At 38.4% G+C, this 13,097-nt stretch overlaps 1 protein-coding gene across 1 annotated transcript in view; it reads left to right on the top strand.

The window, feature by feature from the left end:
• The window catches only part of LOC122801201 (highly reducing polyketide synthase cm3B-like), a 249,758-nt gene extending 237,198 nt beyond the window's left edge, over window positions 1-12,560 (top strand). The window contains exon 4 of the mRNA XM_044070758.1: window positions 6,671-12,560. Coding sequence (XP_043926693.1) covers window positions 6,671-12,250 — 5,580 coding nt within the window. The 3' untranslated portion in view covers window positions 12,251-12,560. The remainder of the gene's footprint in view (window positions 1-6,670) is intronic.
• The last annotated feature ends 537 nt before the right edge of the window (window positions 12,561-13,097 follow it).

Genomic DNA, 13,097 nt, shown 5'->3' on the forward strand with positions numbered 1-13,097 from the left:
TATCCCCATCATATCACCAGTTGGTCTCTGGAAGGTACCTGTTGCTAGTATTCTTAGGCCAACACATACCTTGGTTTCCACTGGGATGGGTTCCCCTCTGTTGGTTCTGTGTGTGAGGCATGGCCTGCACAGCTCAACAATTTGCTGCAGAAGGTCTCTGTCCACTCTGTAGCGCTGTACTATCTCCAGCTCATGTAACCCATGGTAGGTGACCCTGGGCCTGTATACTCTTCTCCTTCTCCTCACTCTGGGTTGTCTGTCAGCATCTGCATTGTCACCACCCTCAGCAATTCGCCTATGTCTGATTATAACAGCTATGGCAGCCCCTAGCATTTCTGCTCTGAGTTCAGCTTTTTCAGTTTTCAATTCTGATAGCTTACTCCTTTCTTGCAGTATCTCTTAAGAGAAACACCCTGCACTGCTGTTTGAAGTGTTTTAAGTGCTAGGTTGGGCTTCTAGTCTGCCTGTGCATTTGCCTGCTTCTAATTGTTATCACCAATTAACTCCAGCAGTATTCCCTGACAGCTTCCTAGTAATCTGGTTGTTTCCTTTTTCCTCTCTGTTTCCTCAGGGGGAGCAGTGTGCACACCAGCATAAGCACGCTCACAGTGGCTTATACGCGCGCACACATACTTACATGGTTTAGACTTGGCTGATTCATGTTAAAATGTGCTCACACAGCCTTATACATCAGGCAACAGGCTTCCTGATGCTTACATTGCCTTACACACGTGCACGCCCGTGCAAACCATTTTAAACGGTTTGCAACATGCTCACACCTGGTGAGCCTGCCTTACACGCACGCACACGTGCGCATGCATGTGTATCAAGAAACTTTGAGTGTAGGGATAGTGTACACCCTCTATTTCTTGACTTTCCTAGTGTTCTGTTGGGACACACCTCTCTCCCTGATGTCTGTCTGTCATCTGTCACGTTACACTGCCCTCCAATGTGATGCATTTCTGTCAGTCATTCCCCCTTGTGATGTCACCTACCTCTTACTCTATTCCTCCCCCTTCTGTAAGTCTTACACTACTCAGACAGTGCTCATTAGCTATGTGGAAGTGTGATTCAGTATTGTAACCCTCATTTACATAGGATTGCCTAGTAATGCTTAGTTACATCTCTTACACTGAGATTCCCCCCCTTGGCAACCACTACACGGTGGCCATGTTGTTTTTGGTCTGCTGGTCCCTGCATTGTCATTCCATGTACTACATAAAACCCACGATTGTGGGCTTATAAGCTTCGGTTTTCATTTTTAAGCAGCGCACCCCATTTGCGCGGGTGTGCGCTGCAGTTAAACATCAAAATCCCCCGAAAAAAAAAAACTGATAATTTTGCATCACTTTTTTATGCCAATGGCCACGTATTTGGCCATTGGCATGCTAAATTACACATATGCAACCTTTATTTGGAGCTGACATGGCTCCATTGTGGATTTTGCAAAAATGTACTCAGTTGTCAGCTGAGTACATTTCTGCAGCTAAAACGTCCGTTACACGGACTGGTTTGGCCTTCCTGGATCGCTCAAATACCTCATTTGCATATCTTTGAGCTGCAAATGAGGTATTGAGGGTTTCCACGCCCAGTCCGTGTAAGAGACGTTTTAGCTAGTCTCTTACACGGAGGTTTGGGCTGTTCCTGGATCGGGAGGCTTACACGAAGGCTTACACTACTCTTGAACTCCGTGTAAGCCTTCCTGAATCCTGCCCCATGTCTCAACAGGGAGGATGGTACAGTTAGTGAATCGAATGATTACAACCTATGGATTTACAAATTACACAAAAAATTTCTGTGTAGCATGCCATGTTTGTAACAAGCATCACGCACAAGGGGCATTGAAGCCTAAGCTAGGGAGTTTCCGTACACCACCATATCCGTTTCATACTATTTGTATGGATTTCATAGAACTGAATAAATGCGAGAATAAAAAGTATTGTCTTATCATTATAGATATGTTTTCCAAATGGGTAGAAGCTTTTCCGACTAAAAATCCAGATGCAGCTACTGTTGCAAAGGTCCTTGTTAAAGAAATTATACCCAGATTTGGCATACCAGAAAAGATTTATAGTGATAACGGTACACATTTCATGAACCAAACAGTACAGCAACTTAGTCGTTATTTTGGGATATCGTTGAAAAATCACTGCGCTTACCACCCCCAATCTGCAGGGTTAGTAGAGAGACACAATGGGGTGTTGAAGAACAAGCTTAGGAAATTGATGACCGAGACACAGAAGAACTGGGTGCACTGTTTGCCTTTAGCACTGTTGAGCATGAGAACTGTTCCAAATGCAAAGGGATTAACTCCTTTTGAAACTTTGTTTGGGAGGGCATATTATACACCTCAGTGGAAACCTCTCATGTCTGCGGAGCAAGAGGCTGACAGTTCACTTGCAGGGTATATGAGACGATTTTTGAATAACAACCTTTTGCAGTTAAATTCTGTTTCAGATAAAGAACAACCGAAATTGGAAGCACCAGTAGCCCCAGGCACCTGGGTCTGGGTGAAGATCATGAAGCAAAAGAATTGGAGTTCTCCGAAGTGGGAAGGGACCGTACCAGGTACTACTGTCAACACCCACTGCAGTCAAGATCGCAGAGTGAGTTTCCTGGATTCATTTGACACACTGTAAACTGGTTAAGAACTTTGAATTGGACAAAAACTTTGTTACTGTTGTACAAAGAGAACATAATGGCCAGGTACAGAGTGAATAGAGACATTGAGCAACCTCAGAAAACTTGTATGATCATTTTAATAGCTATGCTAATCACACTGTTCTTTTTGTTGTGGCCACTCCTTTTTCCTGCCACAAAAGTTGAACTGATTAGAAGTTATGAACCAAACATAAACTGGCATCCGAACTTTAACACTTATCGGGCAATTACACGTGTGTACGCTGAGACTTTTAATGTTTCGAACTGCTGGGTCTGTACGGCCATACCAACAGCATACGGGGGTTTATTGATGACTGCTATCCCCCTACCTGGGAAAATCTGTTTTTTGACACAGTTGCTATTAAAGCACATGATAAAGTAGCACTGCATTTGCCTGTGACACAAAAAAGAATTGTATGTTTTTACAAAAATGACACCATCCAAGTGGGATGGAGTAAGTGTAATGTTACAGTACAGTATAAACGTTATAGAAAACCAAACGATTTGAGTGGATCTTGTAGTACAGATTATGACTCATTTTTGAAATCTATGCATAAGACTCTTTATCAGGTACAACGTAATCCTGTACTTTTTAAACAGTTATCTGTAATAGATAGGAAAATGTTTCATGCAGGGCAGTCATTTCGTAACAAAGTAACAACTAAAGTAGAGGACTGTTATTTTGTGTGCGGTAAAAAGGCATATAAATGGTTACCTGAGAATTGGTCTGGCAGTTGTTTTTTGGGGTATCTGGTCCCGGCCATCCGACACACTGCAGTTTTGCCTCAGGGAAGTATTCGAAATACCCGAGATGTGACCAAAAAGACTGTTATGAAACCTGAAAATCTAGTGGGACGAATCGAAGCAGGCTGGAAAGACCATCGTGATGTGGGAACCAAACTTGCACACATGGACTTGAGTGATGCTGTCATATCCTGGGCAGGTATATTACCTGCATATGGTGCAGTTAAATCGATATGGAAGCTGCGAAAACTGTCAAAACTTCTCGAAGTAATGAGTAATGCGATTTTTTCTGCTCTTGAACCGATAACTGATGAACTGAATGCCATGAGAACTGTAGTACCCCAAAACCAAATGGCTCTTGACTTCACCCTAGTGGTGAGGGGTGGGACGTGTGCTTTAACCAAAGAAGAATGCTGTGCGTTTATTCCTGACTATCAGCATGAAATTAACGATCATCTCGAGGTTATTCAGCAAGTGTCGGCCATGACCAAGCCAGGCCCAAACCCTCTGACAGACTTTTTTCAGAGTGTATTTGGGGGATGGGGTTCTATCTGTATGAATATACTGATTACCATTGGGGTAGGATTACTCCTAATAGGAGTTTGTGTTTGTTGTGGAATCCTCTGCATGAAGAAATTAATCAAAGAATTCATAGATATATCAGTATCATATATCAGTATCTGAGACTATGTATCAAAGTACTGAATTTGAAGAGCTGCTAGAATGTGAAACACTTTCATAAAAGTTTAAACTGAATGACTTTCTTAACTGCAAATCTTGAGTGGAAGAGGTTAGGAAAAGAAGCCAACTGTTTATTCTTTTTTTGAAAATAGAATTAAAAAGTATTAACAGGAGGGAAATGTTAGAAAAATATGTATTAATGTGTGTATGCTTAATGCCAATTAATAACCAAGTATTTTAATACGCTTTTCATTCTATTTTTCATGCACTGTATTTTATATAAATTGAGTTTCATATGAGACTGAAAAAGATGCTTTTTGAAGACTGCAGTATGCTTTCTGAAACTTGCAAGTTGCCCTCTGACCTAGTAACTGCTAGCACAGCAATATTCATGTTTATGCCTTTTGGAAATGTACTTGAGAAGCAGGTGCTTATCTGCTAGGTCAGGAACGAATGAATGAACAATACTATATTCTGAAAATGTAATGATTTTAGACAATCAGCTCTGTTTGGAGGATGGGAACATGTGCAGCTGCAGTAACTTAGAGATAAAGTAGACAAAGGATTATTAGAGAAATGAACTGCTAGCATTGTGCTTGAATCAGCCATAGTACCTTGAGTGGTAACATAACATGTATCTAACTGGGAGTAAGCAAGGCCATGTTGTTTTCCTCAGGAAGTTTCACATAAAAATTGATAAATCAGCAGAAATTCATGGGAAAGATGGTCATCAGATGATGATGAAAAAGGTGGTAATCTGTTACGTCAGCTTGGTAGGACATAACCTGTTTAAGAATGTATGCAAATGAAAGTATTTCCTGTTTTAGGTTAGACAAACTCTGTATTAGCACGTTTTTGTCTCCTTGCTGCAAGATTAAAGTGCCTTAACCTGAACCTACTGTGTTTTGATCATTTTTAAAGTATATTTTTCTTTTGACAAAAATTCTTTTCCAACTATTCATATTCACCCTGACCCAGCTGGCTCTGTTAAGGGAGACACTGCCTGGGGTAAAGTATTTAGAGCAGCACAATGGACTGAGGTAAGTCACCGAAATTACCACCCACATTCTCATTAGCAGTCAGTACGGAAAAAGCAGTTAATAGGGTGAAGTGGCCCCATGTATTTCATGTATGAATATGTATGTATTTGTATGTACATTCATGGCCGGTCTACCTTACTCAACAACTTGAATGAAGCTTGCAAATACCTTAGAACAGTTCATTTACTATTAAATAAGCATCTGCATTTCATCTATTTTTATAAACTTGTGCAAGGATTACCAAGGCTGCCTACTTGTTCTGCTCTTGTTTGTATTAGCAATAGAACTGTTTGCTGCTTCTTGAGCAGTAAAATGGCAGCTGTTCATTTTGGACATACAAGTGGGTAGAAGCTCAGGCAACTTGCTCCTTTCATAGATGACATCCTATTACAGAATCCTACTCTTTCTTTTTCCAAAGTGTGAGAGACATTTGAAGCTTGACTAGCAGTTTCTAGTTATATAATTAATTCTACTAAATTTTCATTTTTTCCACAACATTTTGACCCCTCTTTCGTTTTGGAGCCCACATAGCTTCACTTAATCTTTGGGTAGTCACCTTGACATAGCCCCATTCATAACCAGGAACTTCAATATGGTTGTTATTTTATCCATAATGCCAGCTAGCATGGCAACTAAGGTGTATGTGAAGCTTAATGACCTTAATGTTGGAGCTTAAACTCTCTCTTCTTAAAGAGATACTCTACCCTAAACTTCTTTTTATGTCAAGATAATCCTGTACCTTAATCTTTTTTGAATTCTTTAAACTCTTGAAGTTTTTTTTTTACACAATTTTGGAAATAAGACAAGGACATTTTATCTTTTCTCTGGTCATCCTGGAAGCCTCATATTGGCTTGGCCCCACATTACTTCAACAAGTACAGATGTATCAAGACATCCAGGTTTCTGACTTGCTATCCAGCTTGTACTAGTAGATAGTATTGAGCTGGTGGCATTTCTTGATGAAACCTTCTTGCCTGTCTCTTCAAGTAAATTCTGTATGGTAGAACTGAGCAGATTCCTTTAATTGCATCCTTGGGTTTTCAAAGGAATCCTTTCAGTATATAAACACAGCAGTGTAGTTCTCAAAGGCCTGTTATGAACCTTTGATGCTCCTATTTTCTCTTCTCTTTAGATGGACTACCAGGTCTTCCTGCTGTATTAAACTGCTTTTTTTCAACCTTGTTGGCACCAAGTGTTCAAGCTATATTTCTAAGCAAGAAGTACGCAACAGAAAGTTTGACATAATTGTCTGTACATCCTCAAGGTCATAAATATTTAAATATAAATACATGAAAAAGCACATATGTGACAGAAAACAGTTGTTACTCTCGGAAAGAAATGTTTATGTGCAGAAGCAAACAGTAGATAACACAAAGTGCAAAATATATTGAAAGAGCAGAGAGCAAGATCTGTATGCATACACATACCTGTGCAAGTAAACACATAGCTTAGCTGCAACATTGTACAAAGCTAGTTCTTTACCTTGTATCACAAAGAGACAATCAAGTGTGAAAGATTGTAATCATTGTTTATTTCTGTCACAGGCAATTGAAGACCACAACAAGATATGGGGAGTTGTACTAAAAAGTGCAATTAATCAGGATGGCAGATCAGTAAATCCAATTACCAGACCATCACAAATACAACAGGAGGAACTTCTGAAGGCAATTTATTCAGGTTTCATTGACTCCTCACAGATACAGTATATTGAAGCTCATGGCACGGGGACAGCTATTGGAGATCCTACAGAAGCAAGAAGCATTGGAAACATTCTTGGGAGAACTAGGAGACCACAACTTCCTTCCCTTGTATTGGGTTCAGTTAAAGGAAACATTGGCCATACTGAATCTGCAGCTGGAGTGGCAGGCCTAATTAAAGTGGTTTTGATGATGCACTATGAAACAATTGTCCCTTCCTTACACTATTCTACAGAAAATGACAACATAAATGCTAGTTCTCTAAATCTCAGGGTTTCAACTAGTGTAGAAAGATGGGAGGACTCAAAATCTGGCAGAATGGCTTCTGTGAACAGCTTTGGATTTGGGGGCACCAATGCTCATGTAGTGGTAAAGCAGTACAAACAAATGCTAGTCCACAAAACTATGGAAAGGTCCCATGAGCTATTTGTAATTTCTGCTGCATCAAAGAAATCACTTGAAACAATGATGAACAAAACAGCTGAATGGATAACTAAAAGATCAGCTTCCACTACACTGGCGCATCTGACATACACTTCAGCATGCAGACGAAGTCATAGAAATCACAGCTATAGAAAAGCATTTGTAGCTTCTTCCCTTAATAATTTACAGTTTAATCTTAATTCAGCATCTGCCTCTAAAAGTGTGCAAGGAAGAAGAGATTTACAGCTCATATTTCTGTTTTGTGGTAATGGTGCCACATACAAAGGAATGTGCAAACATCTGATTAAAGATGAACCTGTATTTAGAGACAAAGTTAAGGAAATCCAACATGAAATGCAAAAATATACTCAATTTGCTCTTTTAGACATTTTAGAAAATGGTTGTGATAATTTTTCTAAACCAGGTATTGGACAACCACTTATCTTTGCTGTCCAGGTAGCAATCGTGTCTCTGTTAAAACATTGGGGAATTAAACCTGTGGCTGTTATTGGACATTCACTTGGAGAGGTAGCAGCTGCTCACTGTTCTGGATTATTAGACCTTAAAGATGCTGTCCATGTTGTGTACCATAGAAGTGCACTGCAGTCAAAAGTCACAGGAGGGAAAATGTTAGTGGTTGGCAATGTTCCTGTTAAAGATGTATCTGACATGATCAGTTCTTATGACTGGGATGTGTCAATTGCAGCTTTTAATAGTCCTTTGTCTTGCACTGTGTCAGGAGATGCTGGTGCAATAGAACATTTTCAACAAGAATTAGCTAGATGCTTTAGCAAACAGAATCCATTTCTTCATATTCTAGATACACCAGCTGCCTATCACAGTCATATGATGGACTGCATTTTGCCACAGGTGAAACAAAACATAGGAAATCTTCATCCAAGGAAGTTAGAATCAGAATTATTTTCAACAGTGAGTGGCAGGGAGGCTTCTGATAATGATTTCATAACGGGCACATATTGGAGCAAGAATGTTAGGGAGCCAGTAGCCTTTGAACAAGCCATAAAATCTGCAATCCGTGGAAAAAAGAATATAGTGTTTGTTGAAATAGGACCAAAGAGAGTCTTGCAGAAAAATGTAGTAGAGACTGTAGGGAAAGATGCTTTAGTTTTTCCGTCTTGTCTGCCAGACAAGGATAAGGAAACAATACTTGCCCTTGTAGGACAACTGTTTGAATTAGGCTATAATCCTACATGGCATCATTTATGGGTAGGCTATGAAAATGTACCAGCTCCTTATCCAATGTATTACTTTGACCGGACTAAACAACTGGTAGATGATAAACTGCCAAAACAAGGACACTCAGTTGTAACAGATTCCCACCATCCACTTATTGTAAGTGCTAGCAAGGACTATAAGGAATTTGTTTGTGTGATATCTCATTCAAAAACACCATACATTTATGAACACATGAATAATGGTGTTAGTATTGTTCCTGGGACATTTCATGTTGAGCTTGGTATAGCTGCTGTGATGAGAAGCCTAAAACCAAAAATTCCTCTCAGGATGTGCCAGGTTACAGTTAGGTTTTCTAGACCCTGTATAGTTAACCAAACTTCAAATGAGCTTAAGATCACCTTATATTCACAGGAAGGGGCAGATACATTTAGTGTAACATCTGGTGCTGCAGCTTATGCGACGGGACAGGTCAAGCAGCGTAATAATGATGTTACTGAAGAATGCAATATTGCAATAGAACTTATCTTCCAAAGGTGTAGGACACTCATAACAGGAGATGAAATCTATGATAAGCTTTCCAAAGTTGGATTTCATTATGGACCTGTTTTCAGGCAACTTAGAAATGTTTTTTTTGGTGATGAACTGAAAGAAGCAATTGCAGTCATTAGGGTGCCTGAAAAGATCATAAATGAATTACATGAGTATCATATTCATCCTATTGTACTGGATTATTTTTTACAAATGATGGCTGTTGTGACATCAAAAATTCATATATCCAGAGTAGGGTTTCCATCAGGAATAGACTGCCTCATCATGTCTCAACCTCTACAAAAGGAAATGATAATGTACATGAGAGCAACTAAAATCACTTCAGATTCTGTAGAAATCTGTGGATGTTTTGCTGACAGAAATGGATACATTTTGGTGGAACTTAAACACGTCCGATTTATGTTTCTGAAAAGTAATCATTCAGCAGTGGATACACTTTTTTTTCACAATGAGTGGAATGAAATTCTCCAGTCAACAGCATCTGATGTTCCTGCGATGTCACATAGAATATTACTTTTTGCTGATAATTATGGTATTGCTAGTAGCTTAATGAAACATCTTGATAAAAATGCCTTGTATGTCAAATACATGGACCCAGAGATGGTACTGAAAGAAGGTGTTAAAAAACTGTTGCTACATGCTGGCATCCTAGCAAGTGTTGAAAACTGTGAAGATATTGTATTTATGTGGGGTCTCGAGAAACATAATGATCTAGACTCATATAGATTAGTTCGACACCTGTCTGGTATTTGTGAAATTTACAGGCAGCTTGTTCTGTTGGTAGCTGAGATAAAATCTACATGTTCCATTAGAACTATTACCTACAGAACAGCTGACAGAATAGTGGATCACATTAATGTGGGGTTTGCACTGATTGGAATGATTAGATCTTGTACAGCAGAAATTCCAGCGCTAATGTTTCAATTAATTGATTTGGGATCTGACAGCACTGCGAATATAAAGGCTTTAGCACAGGTTCTTATTACTTACAAGGCACAAAAATATCCAGAAATTATGATTAATCAAGGAAAGATTTATGCTAGTGAAATCTCACGCACAAAGTTCAACAAAGAAAAATCAGCAAACCACTTTGGCTCAATTAACTCAGTTAAAAAAGATAATTTTATAATCAAAACTGCCAATGCTTACAAAATTGTTGACCTATGTGCTGAACCAGTAACATGTGAGACTAATGAACTTTGTAATGGCTTTGTTGAAATTGAAGTTGACAAGATATGCATTCACTCTGGAGACTATTTTCCCATTAGTATTTCTGAGCTGCAGTTTGGCCATTCATTGTACTGGAATGAAAATGTAGTGGAAAAACACAAACTTCTTGCCTTAGATTTCAGTGGTACAGTTACCAAAGTTGGGAGCAGTGTTAAAGGATTAAAAGTTGGGGATCACATTGCATGCTGCTATCCAGAACTTGCATCTTTCAGACTTAAAGTTCCTGAAGCTGTTTGCTACAACACCAGGAAACTTCCTTGCCTCAGGTATACGCCTTCTCTTTCATATTTCATTTTAGGATGGGAAATGTTACACAAGAGTTTACCAAAAGCACATCATGGTGAAATTTTAACTATTGTTTCCACTACGCCTGACAGTACATTCATCAAAGTGCTGACAATGATGGCGAAAGAGTCTGGCTGGCAGCCATCTTCAATAACAAATTCCAATGTTCTGCATGATAACACGGTGTGTAGTGTTGCTGTTATTCTTCTTCCACCATTTGATGACACTGTTTTGGATAATATATATTCCAGTGACATGGTAAAGCATGTAATTCTTGTATGTGGCAACAAAACAAACATTAAGTTTCCTCAAAATTTACTAAAGAAAAGTGAAGCTCAGATTCACATTCTTCATGTCATTCATGTATTGCAGAAACCATACCTTAAGCATATAAAGCAATCCATTTACAAATGGATTATGTCAACAGGTATTGGGAAAAGCTTGAGTTTGCCAAGTAATGTTTTTCAGCAAAGAAATGGAATCCATGGGCATATGTGGTCAGTGAATCCAGTGCCATACTTTAATTGTAACTCTGTTTCAATGGCAATACTAAAGCAAAATGACTCAAAACACAGTCTTTCAGTTATACCAGTATGTACAACAGAGTGGTGCTTGTTTCAGTCTAATGCTGCTTACATTGTAACAGGGGGGCTTTCAGGTCTTGGGTTTGAAACTGTGAAGTTCATTGCCCAGCATGGAGGTGGCTGTATTATTATTTTGTCCAGGAGTTCTCCATCAGCTGAAAAATTACAGGAGATAGCAAACATTGAAAGCCAATATAAAGGTACCAGGGTAGCTAGTTTGAAGTGTGATGTTGGATGTCAAACAGATGTAGAAAAAGCAATCACTTTAATTTGTAAAACATTCCCTAAGTCACCAGTTAAAGGTGTGTTTCACAGTGCTGTTGTTTTACATGATGGACTTCTTCCAACTCTTAACAGATCTCTGTTTGAAAAGGTGTTCTTACCTAAGGTTGCAGGGGCGATGAATTTGCACAATGCCACTAAAGGCTTCCAGCTGGACTACTTTGTTTGCTTTTCATCAATTACCTCCTTTATTGGAAATTCAGCCCAAACAAACTATGCTGCTGCTAATTCTTTTCTTGATATTTTTTGTCACTATAGACGTCACTGTGGGCTTGCTGCACAGTCTATAAATTGGGGTGCTCTAAATGTAGGGCTGTTATTTAACAAAAGCAATTTTCAAGCTTTTCTAGAATCCAAAGGCTTGAACGTTATGGAGATTACAGAGATCTATGATTGCCTTGAAGCCAGTTTAGTACAAAATAATCCACAACAAGTGGCATGCAAGTTCAACTTCACAAAAATGTATAATTATGTTCTTTCACAAAATGTAGCACTTAGGAAAAGGTTATATAAAGTGATGAGAGAAGAAATTAATGCAAATAAAATTCAACATGAGGAAAAAAAACACTTTTCCTCAACTATTAAACCCGAAAAGTACATCAACTCATTGTTGTGCAAAGTCAGCAATGTACAACCAGAGGATTTGAATACAAACGCCCCACTTTCTGCATTTGGAATTGACTCCATGTTAGCTATGACACTGCAAAATTCGATTTATGAGGAAACAAATGTGAATATTCCTCTTGTCAAAATTCTTGATCCCAGTGCAACTGTATCTACCTTAGTTGAACTTCTGAAGGAAAATAACATTGCTGACTTTCAAACTGATGGTTCAGCAGTAATGAAAAGCCCTTCTGAAAACAGTATTGTGGAGTAAGCTTGGCTATAAGAATTTAGTATTTATTTTCTATCATATTTTTGTATTAATTGCACATCTTTTCAATATCTTTGATAATGGTGATAGGTCAAGATTTCAGTGATATTGCATTTCCTTTAAGAAGTGAACTTATTTTCAGCATCTGTACTAATGATAACTTAATAACTAAGGCAACCGAATCACTGCAGGTATACCATGGAATGAAAGCAATTCAATGTTCGACAAGCTGTTGAAGTTATTATAAGCTGTAAAGGTAATAAACAAAGTGAAAGATTCATGTGTTTATACATAAAATATGCACACTGTGAAATCTTGATTTACAAACTAATATCTATAATCCCCTGTGACAAAAGTCAGTACAGCCAGCACAACTAGCTGGAATTTTGTAAATAATTATATGTCATTTGTGAATATCAAACTAATTTATTTAAGATGCTTGTGTTATAAATTTATTAGAACTGCATGCCATGTATATATCAAACTGCTCTGTACAGATATTTGTGTTGAAAAGGTATTTGTAAAGTGCTTGTTTGAAATGTATCCACAGTGTGGCCTGGTGGAAGAGAACAGAAATGTACATGCACTATTATAACTGTTTAAATGTATATATTTTAACAGTTGAAACTGAAATACAGGAGGTTAAGTTGACTCCAGCAAACTTTAGAAAAATATCTGAAATTAAATTACTTTATAGGCTAGGCCATAAAGATGTTTCAATGCAGCTAGAAACACAAAGTCTGTACTAGGAAGCTTTCTGTATTGTCTCTGGAGTGAACTAATTGCTACTTTGGAAGCATGAAGGAATGCAATTGTTTTATGATTTTTAGCATCTACCAATGATGTGAGC

The sequence above is a fragment of the Protopterus annectens genome, chromosome 4.part1 (assembly GCF_019279795.1).
Source record: "Protopterus annectens isolate FY-2018-M chromosome 4.part1, PAN1.0, whole genome shotgun sequence".
Lineage (NCBI taxonomy): Eukaryota > Metazoa > Chordata > Ceratodontiformes > Protopteridae > Protopterus > Protopterus annectens.